This window comes from Nicotiana tabacum, chromosome 7, assembly GCF_000715075.1.
Source record: "Nicotiana tabacum cultivar K326 chromosome 7, ASM71507v2, whole genome shotgun sequence".
Taxonomy (NCBI): domain Eukaryota; kingdom Viridiplantae; phylum Streptophyta; class Magnoliopsida; order Solanales; family Solanaceae; genus Nicotiana; species Nicotiana tabacum.
The window spans coordinates 94,852,832-94,869,508 of NC_134086.1; the positions used below are offsets into that span (position 1 = coordinate 94,852,832).

At 37.4% G+C, this 16,677-nt stretch overlaps 1 protein-coding gene across 5 annotated transcripts; it reads left to right on the top strand.

Moving 5' to 3' along the window:
• The first annotated feature begins 3,126 nt into the window (after positions 1-3,126).
• Positions 3,127-10,243, top strand: LOC107802337 (uncharacterized). Of its 5 annotated transcripts, none has more exons than XM_075217332.1 (12): positions 3,127-3,751; positions 4,960-5,516; positions 5,599-5,688; positions 5,791-6,030; positions 6,574-6,795; positions 6,870-7,188; positions 7,271-7,581; positions 7,735-7,844; positions 7,930-8,036; positions 8,158-8,234; positions 8,324-8,417; positions 10,044-10,243. In XM_075217332.1, the coding sequence occupies exons 1-11, from the start codon at positions 3,487-3,489 to the stop codon at positions 8,414-8,416; spliced, it is 2,391 nt and encodes a 796-aa protein (XP_075073433.1). In that variant the 5' UTR covers positions 3,127-3,486; the 3' UTR covers position 8,417; positions 10,044-10,243. The 5 variants fall into 5 exon arrangements, with proteins under 5 accessions (XP_075073433.1, XP_075073432.1, XP_075073431.1 ...); XM_075217331.1 differs by lacking the exon at positions 10,044-10,243 and adding an exon at positions 8,570-8,956; XM_075217330.1 differs by lacking the exon at positions 10,044-10,243 and adding an exon at positions 8,617-8,956.
• Positions 10,244-16,677: the final 6,434 nt, after the last annotated feature.

A 16,677-nucleotide genomic window follows, 5' to 3' on the forward strand; every position in this document is an offset into this window, starting at 1 on the left:
TAAGAAGTATTGGGGAGAGGTGATCAGACAGGACATGGCGCGACTTAGGATTACTGAGGACATGGCCCTTGACAGGGAATTATGGAGGTCGAGCATTAAGGTTGTAGGTTAGGGGAGAGTTGGGAATATTTCTACAGCACAATAGAGTGAGACTAGCCAGTTAGGAGTTAGACTAAGAATGTCATTGGTCGTCTATTGATGCAGGGCTTTACCTTCTAGTTTTACTATACCAGCCATCTATTTCGTATTTCGTATTCTGTATTTCATATCTCTTATATATTGCTGTTATTTTATTATGCATTTTTATGTCACTAATATATCGGCTCCTGTTACTTTTTTGAGCCGAGGGTCTCCTGGAAACAGCCTTTCTACCCTTCGGGGTAAGGGTAAGGTCTGCGTACATATTACCTTCCCCAGACCCCACTTGTGGGATTATACTGGATCATTGTTGTTGTTGTTGTTGTATTGTCATGCGACAAATATTAATATAAGATTGTTAGGTAACGAAAATTAATGTAGAAATTATTACATAGTAGATAATTTTGTCTACTTAAATAATTATATAATTATCGATGATTTCGAACGGAATAAGCTGCGAGTAGTGTTCTAGCTCCCATTGAACTCTTCTCATCGACTAAAACTTCTACTAATATTAAAAAGAGTGTAAACTTATCTCCAAGGATGGAAAGATCTTCCACAACAAAAAAGATACATGTCGTTTGTATTCATCACTAACCAACTACCACTACCTTGGTCATGATTCCAGCCATATGGGTCATCTCGGAGCAATCCCCCGGGTTCTAGACCCAGGAGTCAATTTTCTTGTACGAGCATTTAGTACATATATCAGTCTGTGAAAGAGTGAAAGGGTCACCACTGCTGAGGATACCCTAATCTTAGATAAGTCGTCTGATGACTCGCCGCAGCTCATTGCTATGGTTACACACAAGGATACTATTTTCCAAAAGCTCCGCAAGAGCCTTTTTTTGTTTATCTTTCTTAAATCTGTCAATCAAATTCTTCATATTTGAAGCACAGGAAAGATTTGACTAAAAATCATGACCTAAAATTCTTTTCCTCACATCGAATTATGAACAAAAAAATTGATGCTTTCAAGGATGGAGATTCTAAGACATTATATTCGACATTCACCCTCGCTTGAAAGCCTTTCATTTATAGACCCCATACTGCTTCATTTAGTTGCACTATCATAAAGAAAGGGATTTTTTTTGGAATCAATCACCTAAACTTGTTTTTCTTTGTTGCTTAGGATTTGGTTTGGGTTCAGCTCCTGCTAATCAAAATAAAATATCATGTCGAGGCTTTTTTTCATGCGGTTTTCAATAATACACTTAAAGGGGTATTTTCATCTTTCAAGTAATAATTTAGTAATTACCAAAAAAAAGAAGTAATAATTTAGTAATTACCAAAAAAGTAATAATTTAGTAATTACTAAAAAAGTAATAATTTAGTATTCGAATTATGATGTAATATTATAATATTTAGATATGCATTAAAATTCTTTAATTATAATAACACACCACCAACAACAACAACAACAACGACCCAGTATAATCCAACAAGTGGGGTCTGGGGAGGGTAATATGTACGCAGACCTTACCCCTACCCCGAAGGGTAGATAGACTGTTTCCAGGAGACCCTCGGCTCAAAAAAAGCAACAGGAGCCGATATATTAGTACCATAAAAATGCATAATAAAATAACAACAATATAAGAGATATGAAATACAGAATACGAAATACGAAATAGATGGCTGGTATAGTAAAACTAGCAGGTAAAGCCCTGCATCAATAGACGACTAATGACATTCTTAGTCTAACTTCTAACTGGCTAGTCTCACTCTATTGTGCTGTAGAAATATTCACACTTTCCCCTAACCTACAACCTTAATGCTCGACCTCCATGATTTCCTGTCAAGGGCCATGTTCTCAGTAATCCTAAGTCGCGCCATGTCCTGTCTGATCACCTCTCCCCAATACTTCTTAGGTCGCCCTCTACCTCTCCGCGTGCCCACTACAGCCAGTCGCTCACACCTCCTCACCGGTGCATCAGTGCTCCTCCTCTGAATGTGCCCGAACCATCTGAGTCTTACTTTCCGCATCTTGTCCTCCATGGGGGCCACGCCCACCTTCTCTCGAATATCTTCATTCCTAATCTTATCCATCCTTGTATGCCCGCACATCCACCTCAACATCCTCATCTCTGCTACTTTCATCTTCTGGATGTGTGAGTTCTTTACCGGCCAACATTCAGTTCCATATAACATGGCAGGCCTAACCACTGCTCTATAAAACTTACCTTTTAGTAACGGTGGCACTTTCTTGTCACACAAGACTCCCGACGCTAACCTCCACTTTCACCCCACCCCTATACGGTGTGTGACATCCTCGTCAATCTCCCCGATCCCCTGAATAACCGATCCAAGGTACTTGAAACTACCCCTCTTGGGAATGACTTGAGAGTCAAGCCTCACTTCAACTCCCGCTTCTGTCGGCTCAACTCCAAATTTGCACTCGAGGTATTCCGTCTTCGTCCTGCTCAACTTGAAACCTTTAGACTCAAGAGCATGTCTCCAAATCTCTAGCCTCTCGTTGACGCCACCTCGTGTCTCGTCAATTAGAATAATGTCATCAGCAAATAGCATGCACCATGGCACCTCCCCTTGAATATGATGAGTCAGTGCATCCATCACCAGGGCAAATAGGAATGGGCTGAGCGCAGACCCTTGGTGCAACCCCGTAATAACTGGAAAGTGTTCAGAGTCGCCTCCTACTGTCCTAACCCGAGTCTTAGCTCCAGCATACATGTCTTTAATCACCCTAATATAGTCAACCGGGACCCCTTTATCCTCTAAGCAGCTCCATAAGACCTCCCTAGGAACCCTATCGTACGCTTTCTCCAGATCAATAAACACCATGTGGAGATCCTTCTTCCTATCCCTGTACTGTTCCACCATCCTCCTAATAAGGTGGATAGCTTCTGTGGTAGATCGCCCCGGCATGAACCCGAACTGGTTGTCTGAAATAGACACCGTCCTTCGCACTCTCATGTCTTTAGGCACTCTCTCCCAAACTTTCATGGTGTGACTTAGTAATTTGATGCCCCTATAGTTGTTACAGCTTTAGACATCACCTTTGTTCTTATACAATGAGACCATTGTACTCCACCTCCGGTCTTTAGGCATCCTATTAGTGCTGAATATAACACTAAACAATGCAAAATTCCCTTTCCCTTTTCTTTTTTCTTTTACCTTTTTTTCTGTTATATATGTATAAAGCAAATTAGGGTTTCCAAAATTCCCAATCCTACTTTCTCGGGGTCTCTTCTTTCTTCTGAAATAATAAATATATTTCTACCACAATACAAATTCCTCAATCCATTCAGATCATTCTTAATTCCGTCGACGTCCCAAAAAGATCCAATTTTTAGGTTTTCTCACAATTCTACCGGCGAATATTCCGAAACAATGCCTCCGAGAGCTGTAAAGAGGACGCCGACAGGATCCGGAACGAAACGGGGCGGCCGGACAAACCGAGGGACACCTAAATCAAAGGAAAAACAACCGGTAGTGATGGCGGATGAACCGGTAAAAGTTGAGGTTTCTGCAGCGGAAGAGGAGAAGAAGCAGGAGCTGAAACAAGAATTGAAGGCGGAGCAACCGGTGGCCGAGGAGAAATCCGAGCTTGAAAAGCCGGTCAAAGTGGAGCCGGAGGTGAAATCTGTGGAGAAGAGTAAGTATTAAAGTACTAATTTTTAGCAAATTGGTTTTTTATGAGCTTTCTAGATGAATTTTTGGTTTAGAGATTTTGATTTGCTTGTTAGTGTGTGCATAGTTTTTCGGCCTATTATATTAAATTTCAATTAATTTTTTAATGAAGTATATAAAGTTTAGTACTGAAGAATGTTGTATTTTTCGGTGTCTCCTCTGTTATAGTAATTCCAATTCTTGTTAATTAATCACTATAAAGAATTTGACCCAAAAGGATGTCGGTAGTCCTTCTTGTTCTAGTAATTTGATTTTTTTTGCTTATTAGTATAGAAAATATATTATTGAAAAATTATTGTAGTATAGGGACAAAAACGTAGTTGCTTTTATGGGTGTGGTTCTCATAATCACAGCAAGCTTTTGGTGGAGATGCTAGAATAAATAAAAGAAAAAAAATGTCCTAGAAAGGGTGGTTATGGGAGGAAGGTTCAGAAGTATATGGCCTTTCCTCTGTCAGAAAGGGGTCATTAGATGATATGGCCTGCTAAGTCTTAATTGATACATGTTCATCCAAATTTGTATTTTCTGCTTTGGTGTTGGTGATTCTTTGTTAGAGCCAGTATGAAGAAAGCTAAATCATGATGATCAGCCATTGTATGGGGATATTTTATCCCCATATAATGTTTTTTTTTGGATACCAGTAGCATGTTTTTGTGTTGATTTTCTGTTTTTTTACCTTAATTTATTTTGTAAATCTTTGCTGGGAGAATAGAATATACCTATTTAAGCTATAGGTGCAGTGCATATGACAGTAAAGGAACCCGTGTCGTCCACCTCTATGAGCGAAAGGTTTGGTAACGTTTATAATTATAGAAAACTATAGAGAAAGTGTAGCTTCAGGATTCATTTGTAGTGGTGGATGGATCAAAGGATTGTTTATTCTTCATCTTCAACAAAGGAGAAACAATGATGAAGGGTTAAAGTGCCAAGAGTAGCTATGTTCTGGTGACCTTGGAACATGAGTCTTTCCTTTGAAATTCTTTTCTGTCCAGGGTTGTAAATCTCTTTTGGAGCATGTTTTCTTGATCAAGATATTGCTTTTATTTCTCTATATAGTTTCAAGTTCTTGACGGCTATCAGGACTTAACTGTGAATCTGGTTAAATGGGTCATCGGGCTAGATGCTTCTATTTCAGTTTTTTCACTGGCCTGGATGGCTATTTTTTGATGGCAGCGGACGATGTGAAAGATTCAGATGAATATGAAAAAGGCGAACGCTTAGATTTGGATGATAATGATCCTGAATATGAACCCGAAGAGTATGGCGCTGTTGATTATGACGAGAGAGGAATTGAACATGAGGATGTTCAGGAAGAGGGTTATGAAATAGAGGAAGATCCCCAAGAGGGAGATGATGGTGAGGAGGAGGAGGAAGGTGACATGGTTGAAGATGATGTTGAAGATATGCACGAGGAAATTGAGGGTGAGGAAGATGGCGAGCATGCAGAAGGAGAGGAGCATGCAGAGATGGTTGATGCAGCTGAGGATGAAGAACATCATGAAGTTGTTAAAGAAAGACTTAAGAGGAAGGAATTTGAAGTTTTTGTTGGTGGCTTGGACAAGGATGCTACTGAGGATGATCTCAGGAAAGTTTTCAGTCAAGTTGGTGAGGTCACAGAAGTGAGACTCTTAATGAATCCTCAGACAAAGAAGAATAAAGGATTTGCATTCCTGCGTTTTGCAACAGTGGAACAAGCAAAACGAGCTTGTATTGAGCTGAAAAATCCAGTGGTACACTCTTGATTCTGTTGTTATCATGGTCACTGATGTTTATTACTTGATAAAGCTTATTTCGTAACAACCCAACTTCCAGGTGAATGGCAAAAAATGTGGTGTTTCCCCAAGTCAGGACAGTGATACCCTATTTTTGGGTAACATATGCAAATCTTGGACAAAAGAAGCCGTAAGTAGACTCCAGAAAATTCACATTGTCATCAAACAATTGACTTTTTAGGTTCATAGAGTTGCTAAATTACTGTCTGATTTATGTTTACTTCCACTCCAGTTAAAAGAGAAGTTGAAGCATTATGGCGTTAATAATGTTGAGGATTTGACATTGGTTGAAGACACTAATAATGAGGGTATGAATCGAGGCTTTGCTTTTCTGGAGTTCTCTTCACGCTCAGAGGCCATGGATGCATTTAAACGTCTACAGAAGAGAGATATTGTGTTTGGAGTTGATAGGCCTGCCAAGGTTTCTTTTGCAGATTCATTCATTGACCCTGGAGATGAAATTATGGCACAGGTAAGCCTTTTGGACCCATTTATCTGCTTTTGAATAGGACTGTGGCCCTGGTTAAGTTTGGGCTAACATATCTTCAAATGGAGTCGAAGTTTGGCTAATATATCTTCCAAAGGGAATCGGTTATGCTTACCTTATTGGAGGAGCTTTGGCATTTTGCAACGGACTGTATGTGGTATAACCTGTTTTTAAACTTGTCATTGACATAGTTTATCCATTGATGGTTTACTTTTGGCCCTCGTAATTTAGTACCTTATGCTTCAACAGGAAAGAAAGATGGGTGCGACCAGTTATTGTATTTACTTGTAGTTCAGTGAGAGTGGATAAGTGTTGTTCTCAGAATTACTTTTTTGCAGTCTGAGGCTCCTCTCTATTTTTTGTCTCCCTTTGTTGGTTTTCTTGGTCGCGTTGGGTAAGCAGAGTGTAGCCAATTGAGTTTGATTTTTTCTTTCCATGAAGGTGCTCTTCTGATGATGTAGCTTTAATGTAGATCTTGCAGAGCAGGAATTAGATATTTGACTATTAATGATTGTGTATCGATTTCAGGTTAAAACAGTTTTTATCGATGGTCTTTCTGCATCTTGGGATGAGGATCGTGTGAGGGATCTTCTTAAAGAATATGGCAATATTGAAAAAATTGAGCTAGCCCGTAATATGCCTTCAGCCAAGAGAAAGGATTTTGGATTTGTCAGTTTTGACACTCATGAAGCTGCAGTTATTTGTGCCAAAAGCATTAATAATGAAGAGTTGGGTGAAGGAGATAAGAAGGTCTGTTTTTTGTCTTGAAGTTGTATCTGAACATGTCATTCTTGTGTGTGCCTGCTTATAATTGTATATTCCAGGTTAAAGTTAGGGCCAGATTATCGAGGCCACTTCAGAGAGGAAGAGGGAGATATGGCGCACGTGATATGCGACCTCGACATGGGTTGATGCGTGGTCCTCGTGCTCCATGGGGTCGTCCAGTCCCACATAGACTCCCTGTTCGTGGATCTAGAGTTAGTACACGTGTCCCTCCCCTTGCTGATCGTAGTTTCAAACGACCTGCCGCAATGAGGGATAGGCGACCGGTTATGGCTGTGGCTCCGAGGGGCAGACCTGTGGCTCCGAGGGGCAGACCTGTGGCTCCATTATCGAGCAGGTCTTATGACCGGAGACCACCTGGTAGGGATTAGTTCTGAACTTTTTTATTTGCTCTGCTGTTTCTGCTCTACTTTCTTTCTAGATAACTAAAACTGAATTGCAGTTCACTCGTACCCAAAGAGTAAGAGGGAGTATGCACGGCATGAGGAAATTCCTCCTCCTAGAAGCAGAGCCGCAGTGGACTATCCTTCTAGATTTCCTTCCGACAGACGCAGCTCCTACAGGGATGACTATTCGTCTCGTAGCTCTGGTTACCCTGATTTTCCTAGAGGTACTGCTCGCACATCAACAAGGAGAGCTTATGTTGATGATGGATATGAAGAACGGTATGAAAGGCCTCCTCCTGCTTATCGTGAGGGGCGAGGTAGGGAATATGATTCCATATCTGGTTCCAAACGTTCATACAGTTCACTGGTATGTAATTTCCACCTGAATGTCAGATATTATTTAATACAGTGGGTTACCATTATAAAAAAAGTTATTTAATAAAGTGGGATGTTGATTTTTGTAACTTTCTTAAACTGCTTAAGATGTAAGATCTGATTTAGTGTCTATTCCACATGTTAGGATGAGGTCCCTCCCCGCTATGCTGAAGCAGGAGTCCGCACTTCTCGTTCTCGTTTGGATTATGAACTTGGTGGTGCGAGTGGCACACAGTATGGGGATTATAGTGACAGGTGTGCTGCTTTTGTAATTGAGATGATAATTGTTAACTCCCTTGCAATTTTGAGTGTTATACTGATTTCCTGTTACTGAATATAGCAGTAGGTTAGGGAGATCAAATCTTGGATATAGTGGCAGCCGGAGTTCCCTTTCTGGGCAAGATTCTCATGGAATGTATAGCAGTCGTCAGGGAGGCTATGGCGGAGGTGAGTTGTTAGTGTTCTTTGTAAAACCTTGGTGCTCATGTGAACTGTTTTAGGTTTACAGTGATATTATAGGGTTGGCTATGGATACTTTTCTTAATTTTTTTTTTTTTGGGGTTTACAGGCTCTTATGGGGGCAGTGATATCAGTGGAATGTATTCATCTGGCTATGGTGGTGATTACGTGTCTCGTGGCAGTGATGTATGCTTCATTTTGATGATTATTTGGCTGGAGCTTTTGTGTTTACTGCTGATCACCGTATTTACGTTCTACTTTCTCAAAATTTTCAGGCTGGTGGTAGCTCTTATTCATCAGCCTATTCCAGTCGTGGCATGGGTGGTAGTGGTTATATGGGTAGTGGTGGTTCTGGATCTTATTACTAAGGTATGTCACATGTTTAAAGCTGTCTTATTTGATAGGATTTTTGATTCTTATGAATTGAGGATCTTACTGCGCGAGCATTCTTTCTCCCTGTTTAGTTGTGGGGAAGGGGGAGTTAGGAAGTTTATACTTATGTTTCTTCATAAGAGCTGCAGTTGAAGATGAGGAGCATTCAGTCACCACAAGTTTGTTTATGGTACAGATTTGAGTTGGACAAAGAGACTACAGTTGGATGTGTATATCCGGAAGCTCTATGCAATGAGATCCCACTGGAAGAAGCTGAGTTAATCTATTATTTGTAGCCTCATTGTATAAGTAGGGCAAGACTATCTAAGTTTTAGGTTATGTTGCTCCAGAGCATGTTGGATTCTACTGTGGGGAAAAGCGACATCTGTTCCTTTCCTGCTGTAAGGAAACATAAGCCTCTTTTAGAGTAAACACACACTGGTGTTTAAACATGCAATATTTTGTTATGGTATCTCCATGTAACAATTTACTGGGTTAATGGAGGAGGTATGCTGCATCATTATTTCAAGAGCAAATGATTCATGAAAGTGCAAGTTACGAATTATCTGGTTAAGATCCTCTGGGTGTATTGCATTGAGGATCATTAGGGTAGTTTCTGACAGTATTCTATCCAGTTTGATATTCTCCACACAAAGTTAAACCTTCTGGACTGCTAGGGAATGCGTAGTGTCAATAAAGAGATTCGTTTATGTTATCAAAGTATCCGGTATTGTATTTAACTTAATGGATTGACAAGCCTTCCAAAGTATCATCAAGATTGTTTCTGAAGGTGCGGGATTATGGTTTCAATAACGGAAAATTCGATTAGATATGCTTGGCAGATTATGCTATGCAATCTTGAAGCAAAAAGAATAAAGTCATTTGTTTGTCGGTAGCTCAATTTACAAGACCAAAATTTGTGCTTGAGCAGAAAGAAAGAAATTGATTTGTGATGTGTGTCCGCCAACCCCATTAATTGTGAATCCTCTATGCTTGTTTTCTTGGTGCTTCTATTTTGTTGCTATTGTGAGATGCTACATAAGTTCTTATCATTGGGCATAAAATATTGTTGCCTGGTGCCTCAACACCTCCCAGCTCTTGAACTATTTTCTGCAGCAAGGTTGAGTCATTGCTTATGTGATGCCTATTGGCTCCCTAATGAGATTATGCTTTCAGTTGTTGTACATTTTGTGAGCTGAAGTTGATTTTAATAGAGGTAACTAAGAACTAGAGATGCAATAAGTTGGTCATTCTTATATGCGTGGGGACAAAGGAATTTGAGGATTTGCACTGTGCTGCTTGAGTTTGTTTTGTTCTTTCATTACTGGAAGCTCTCTAATTTAGTAGCTCCGTTGTGAATAGGATGATCAAACCCTTGGAAAAGAAATGTAGTTTAAAATTACCAAGGGGATCAAGGTATAATATTTACTAAGATGAAATGGTAGTTTTACAGGTTCTGTTGTCGAGTGAATGCGACAATTCATGAAACTGCTAGTCTTGTTACTTGTAGAACGGTAAAGGGTCAGAGAGTTTTATAACTTAGTACTAGCTAATGGCACCGGATATGAGGGCAGCTTTCTTTGCTTGTGCAATTGCATTTGTTAACTGATTTTGATGTTACAGTTGCAGGCTTGCTTCAGCTGGGTGCACTTTTCTTCTTCCTTTTATCTGTTTGATAGCTTCGAACATTATTCTTGTACGGTGTTTCCGAGAGTGAGCGTACTTTCAGATACATACATAGATACATGCGCATTGAGATCAGGTTTTTGTAATCAGTAGCATTACGATAATGATGAAAGCTAAAAGCTGTTCTTGCATTTCAACTTTTGTTTGAACTTTCTTGGATGTGCTTGCACCCGATATTTGTATTTAAGAGCATAGTTGAAAAAAAGATGCAGTTAATTCCCGATAAAAGAAGATTCTGGTCTCTGGTAAACAACTTAAGACATTTTGTCTCTCTTTCTCTGTTGTGGATTGTTTTTAGGTTAATTTCGCGCAGGAAGAAGATAGCAGATGGACTTCTACCAAGTTTTAAGTTGGAATTGAACTTGAGATCTCCAAGTTATTACTTCCATGCTTCAACCACGTTATGTTAACTAGCTTCAATATATATAGACTAGTAAATTTACCCGCGCGAGAGCGCTGAATTTGCAGAGAGATCAATATGGTAATAATAAATTTAGCTACTACTTGATCATCCCAAAAAACAAACAAACACGAGAGATCATTTTCTCGGGATGTATAGTTAAATATATATTACAAAGGAAGATCATTAAGTTCCATCTATCAAGAAAGATCCAAGGAATATTAAAAAATCTCAAATTAAATTAAAGTTAAGTATCCAAAGAATATCTAAAAACTCGAATTAAATTAAAGTTACATATCTTTCATCTAATTACACAAACAAAGAATTTAAATCATTATCATCATATAAAAAGCAAATGACAAATACAAAGTTCCAATATAAGGATGTATTCTCATCTTCTCCGTCGAACAAAAGGGAAAAGAGGGCCAAAAAGATATTCTAAAGACTACATAAATGGGTGTTAATATATCTAGTAAATAAACAATACAGGGGAAGAGGAAATTATAATACTTTAAAAAATTGTAGTGGAGGAAAAGAGTTAAGTTATCGTACATTTTGGACTTTTAAAAATAAAGTAAATAGGAGAAAAAAAGATAAATAAGTTTTTCTTTTCCTCCAAGAGATGTGCCAAATAAGTAAAATATTACTATATTGTTTGAAAGAATTGAAATCAATAAAAAAGTTAGTTTAACACATTTACAAAAATTGCCGAGCAGCCACCCTGGCTCTTGTCGTTTTTAAAGGTTTATCTTCAGTATGCCTTCCCTTCACTATCTATTATAGAACCTTGTTCTTGGAAATTGGCGGGACCAAGGAAATCAAATGAAATTATCCAAAAAAACTAACATAACATACCATGAAGGAAAAGTATTTAGTTAGTTATATTCAACTCCTTTCGTGTTTGCATTATATTATAGCAGAGGTAGACATAAGCCTTACCACCAAACTATCAATCTCAAATTATTACAAATATGAAAGACGCACAGAATATACAGTAATTGATGCCATAGCACAATGCTATTAAGAAGAAAAAAATCAACAATTCAGTTCAGGGGCGGCTCAAGAAAAGTTGTGGCCTAAAGCCACACTTTATTAAGAAGCCTTAAGCTTATATTTTATTTTAACTCTATTTTGTCTAGCTTTTTGAGATGTAAAATTATTAATGATATGTATATAATTTATGTAATCCTTCTTTTCTATTTGAAAATATAATTAACTCATTTAATCTTTTTTGAGATTATTGTTTAATGAAATCCTCTTTTAGATTGTATTAAAGTTTCAATAACCTTTTTTAAGTTGAGTAAGCTGTTGACATATTTGAATTCTAATATATAATGCGGAAAAAAGTACATCCATGAAGTGAAAACAAACAAAAAATGCAAAGCAAAGTTTAATTAATTTTGATTGTTATGTGCGTGCTTGAAAACTTAAGAAATAGTAATGACTAATAACAATGAATGTCCAGTTTAATTTATTCATTGTCCTTGTTTTGACAGAATAAGCTTTATAGGAGAACCCAAAAAAAAAGTACAAGTTTTATAATGAAAAAAAGGAGAAAAAGATATTAATTGCATACGGTAAATTAGCCAACATTCATTATTAATCCTTGAGTAAACACATCTTCTATAAATATTTTATACTATTTATCTTATATTATTCAATATTTTTGAAACAAAATTAATCATAAAAACATAATTAAAAAAATGGGGCCCCACAAATTGGGGGCCTAAAGCCATGGCCTTAGGTGCTTGGCCCTTCAGCCAGCGTTGATTCAGTTACAAGGAGACCTTGAGATTATTTCATATGGTTCTAATTATTTATCTATTGGACTCGATTTCACTTCACTCACTATTTTCTACCATTCTTCCAAAAATTACATACTATCACAAAGAATTTTATTATCAAGAATTCAAATTGCTGTTTCCAAGAATAGGAAAATGAACAGAAAAAGGACAACTAAAAAAGATTAACCTTTTTCCCCTAACAAAGATGCAATGAATACAAGAAGAAAACTCAAATATAATTGCACAGATAATTTTGTATAGAAAGATGAGCACATTGCGTTTGGACATAAGAATTAGAAAATTCTAAAATAGGGTGAAAAAATTTTCAATTGAAAATGGTATTTGAAATTTAGAGTTGTGTTTGGACATGAATATGATTTTGGGTTATTTTTGAAGTTTTGTGAGTGAAAATTTTGCAAAATACATCTTCAAGTGATATTTGATTTTTTTTTTGAACAAACGCTGATTTCGAAAAAAAATTAAATTTCTTTGAAAAAAAGGGAAAATTTGTTATGTCTAAACGGGCTCTGACATTGCAGAAATGTCAAAAGATATCTTCCAAGTTGTGCAGCAACTCCCCTTCTCCTTTACATCAGATCAGAAAGGTTATGGGAGAAAATATTTTGTTGGAGGATAAGTCACATTCGATATGGTTAATTTTTATTTTTTATTTTTTATGTATCTGGTGCCAACCTTGACTTCAAGTGATTTTTGGGATGGGGTGTAATAAAGAGAATTTATGAAGTGACTTTAAGTTTTTTAAAATTTTAGTTGAATGAAGTAAAAATAAATCCAAAAAAAGGAGATAAAAGATAAATAGGATCCTTGACCTAGGAGAGGTACCAAGTCTATCCTTTTTTTTTTTCATTCCCTCATTTATACAAATATATATAGATATAGATTTAGCTCAAGAGCTTAAATGAAGGTACTAACCCATCTACGATGTCGCTAATTTAAGTGCTATGACGAGGGTAACAACACTTTGAATCTCTAAAACGCCAATACCTCTTATCTAATTACCTTTAGTTGAAACATAGATACTAAAGCCAGAGGGGGTGTGCGTGGGAGATGATGAATACTCCCAAGGAAATTAAATTTCCCAGGAGATATGCAATTTTCCTCGTAATCAAAGGAGTCGAATTTGAATAAAATCGTATTTGATCTCATCCAAATCTAACTCATCAGAATTGTTGAAAATAAACAAAATGAATATAACAAATGGCGATAATTTTAAGGTATTATATATCAGTTGAAAATGCAAAAACCTTCTAAAGTTAGAGAATCTCAAATTACTGTATATCGAAATGATTTTGAACCAAATAATACAAGGATTTATATAACCAAAATTTCAATTAGCTTAGGATTGAAACATAATCTTTGTAATGTATTATTCCTCTTTCCGTTAATGTTGACCGCACTGCGGATCTTGCCTGTATTTATCGGGAAGCAGAAAGGCAACAAAACAATGACTTTTTGTAGTCAATTAAGATCACAACTTATGACTCCGCAGTCTTACGATACTAGTGGGGAATGGCCCGTGCTGAGCTCGGAACCAAACTTCATAAAATTAGCAGCTTATATTAATTTATAAAAAAAATAGATTACTTTCTATAGGGAGCAACTTGTGTTATGATCAATTATATTGAGATATAACAGTTGATTTGTTAAACATTATGTTCTCTGAGGCGAAGAGCTGCGTAATATTAATTAGGAAAAGATGACATAGCTATATAAAACTCATCGCAAATTATTTTTTTATGTTATTACTTTAAATGATCCTTGGGATGACAATAACTTTCTTTCGATTTAGTCTTAGAAACTTGGATATATAGCAGAGCAAAGAAAACAAATTCAAGTCAAAAGTCATATTTACTGCTAGTTTTTCAGCCCATAATTTACATAAGTCACAGGATCAATATGTTTTACGAGCAAACCAAAATAGAAATGTACATGCCAGTAAGTTACACAAAGTGAACTACATTGTCTATATTTTTTGCAACATTGGAAACAAAAGGACGTCAGTAACGGCAAATGGCAACGTATTTGGTAGCTTCAAAAAGTAGGAGGCTGTCATTTGCACTACCTGTCAAACACAAGCTAGCAACCTTCAAACATGTATGTACATAGCATGAGAAAACGTATATACAGGAGTTATAACACCCTGCCAACAAAACAGACGTAAGGTCTATAATGATGCCTTTTTTCATCAATGAATGACAATTTATATTGAAAAACATGTTACACAATCTTAGTGAGTTACACCAATAAAAGGGAAATAACAATGCAAGGTAGAAAGTACAAATCAAATTCAAGCATAAGAATGTCTTAGAAAATCTGTACAGATAAAGAAGTACTGCTTTATAAGCAAGTTTTTATCAGGAATAAAAAGTGCAACAATACTGAATTGGACAAAATAAGTTAGCCAATGCAGCAGTTATGCAATATATTATCATAGGAACTTAGAGAATTCTTTTGTAGATATGAACAGCGGAACATTACTGACGTTTGATGAAAGGTAGTGCACTTGAAATTTAGCTAACAATGAGTTATCAACATTATCAACACAATAATGTATGCCAATCACTAGGCAGATTCAAGCATAAATGTTGAAGTTGAAGAGTCGCATAAAACTATTGCTTTCTCTATTTTTTCTTTTTTGTTTGGCTGCGGGGTGGGGTGGTGGGGTTCTTTGAAAAGGATGAATGTGAGCAAATTAGAGCTTACCAGTGAATATAGAATGGAATGCAATATGCGATGGTCTTTTTTTAATTTTTATTTATTTATTATTTATAGTGTAACGATCCGACCGGTCGTTTTGAGAGTTGTAGCCTTGTTTTCCTATTTATTGCTCATTTCCTATTTAATTTTTGTTATGTGACTTACCGGGGTAGTTGGTTTGGGCCCGAAGAGGTTTCAGAATGAATTGAGACACTTAGTCTTACGGTTGGAAGCTTAAGTTGAAAAGATTGGCCGGATATTGATTTGTATGTAAATGGCTCAGGAATGAAGTTTCGATGGTTTCATAAGCTCTTTTGGATGATTTTAGACTTAGGAGCGTGTCCGAATTGTGATTTGGAGGTCCGTAGTTGAATTAGGCTTGAAATGGCAAAAATTAAAAATTTAAAAGTTTGACCGAGAGTGGACTTTGTGATTACCGGGCTCAGATTGGGATTCCGAGAGTTGGAGTAGATTTATAGTATCATTTGTGACTTGTGTGCAAAATTTGAGGTCAATCAGACGTGATTTGATAGGCTTCAGCATCGAATGTGAAAATTAGAAGTTCAAAGTTCATTAGGCTTGAATTGATGCGCGATTCGTGGTATTAGCATTGTTTGATGTGATTTAAAGACTCGACTAAGTTCGTATCGTGTTTTAGGACTTTTTGGTATATTTAATTGAGGTCCCAAGGGTCTTGGGTAGAGTTCGGATGATTATCGGATCAAGTTTGGAGTTGGGTGACTGCTGAAGGTCACCAGTTTTGGTGCAATTGCACATGCGGAGTGGTGATCGCATGTGCGAGCTAGGAAGCGCAGATGACGCCAAGAGTGAGGAAGGCTATGATCACAAGTGCGAAGGATTTTCTGCACTTGCGTGGTCGCAGATGCGGTGAGGTTGAGCGCAGAAGCGAGGGGTCAGTGTAGGAGTAAGGAAAATGGTCGCACCTGCGTTTATGAAGAAGCGGAGCATGGTCCGCAGATGCGAAGTCTGGGTTCCAATGGTTCACCGCAGAAGCGGAATAATTATCGCTTCTCGATATCGCAGATGCGGTTAAGTTGCCGCAGGTGCTGAAAGGTTGGGCAGAGTATTAAAATTGAGAGTTCCGTGGATTTCTTCATTTTGAACATTCCAAGCTCGAGATTAAGCGATTTTTGAGAGGGATTTCAAAAGGATTCTTGAGGTAAGTCACTTGTGGTTAAATTTATTCAATAATTATGTTTCTCCATTGAATTTCCCACCTAGATTGTGTGGTTTTGAAGTGTAATTTTGGGAGTTGAGGCTAGGGCTGCTTATCAGACGGATCGAGCGGTTATTACTCGTAACAGTTCGACTTATCGGTTATCGGCTTTTAAGTGTATTAATCCGCTAGCCACCAGATAAGATATTGGGCAATTGGTATCACTTTAGCTATTATTGGGAGGTTTATCGGCCTATTTGAATCTGTATTATAGATGCCTATTTTGGTCCTTCGTGTTACTAGTAAATACCAGCAAAAAGCTAGTTTACTTGTGCATTTCGTCATTCTTTAGTTGTCTCAAGGCACCTGGTTCCAGTGATTGGATTTTGTGCATTACTTTATTTTGGCTTGCACATTTTGTAGTTTGCCTTTAAAATCAAAGTATTCCACCCAAATGTCAATAGTAATGGTAGTATTTGTCTAGACATCCTA

Bases quoted from the DNA above. Each gene is read 5' to 3' on its own strand.
- LOC107802337 (XM_075217332.1), top strand. From the start codon at position 3,487: ATGCCTCCGAGAGCTGTAAAGAGGACGCCGACAGGATCCGGAACGAAA. The intron at 5,689-5,790 runs GTAAGTAGACTC...CTTCCACTCCAG, and splicing joins AATCTTGGACAAAAGAAGCC to TTAAAAGAGAAGTTGAAGCA. The intron at 7,582-7,734 runs GTATGTAATTTC...TCCACATGTTAG, and splicing joins AACGTTCATACAGTTCACTG to GATGAGGTCCCTCCCCGCTA.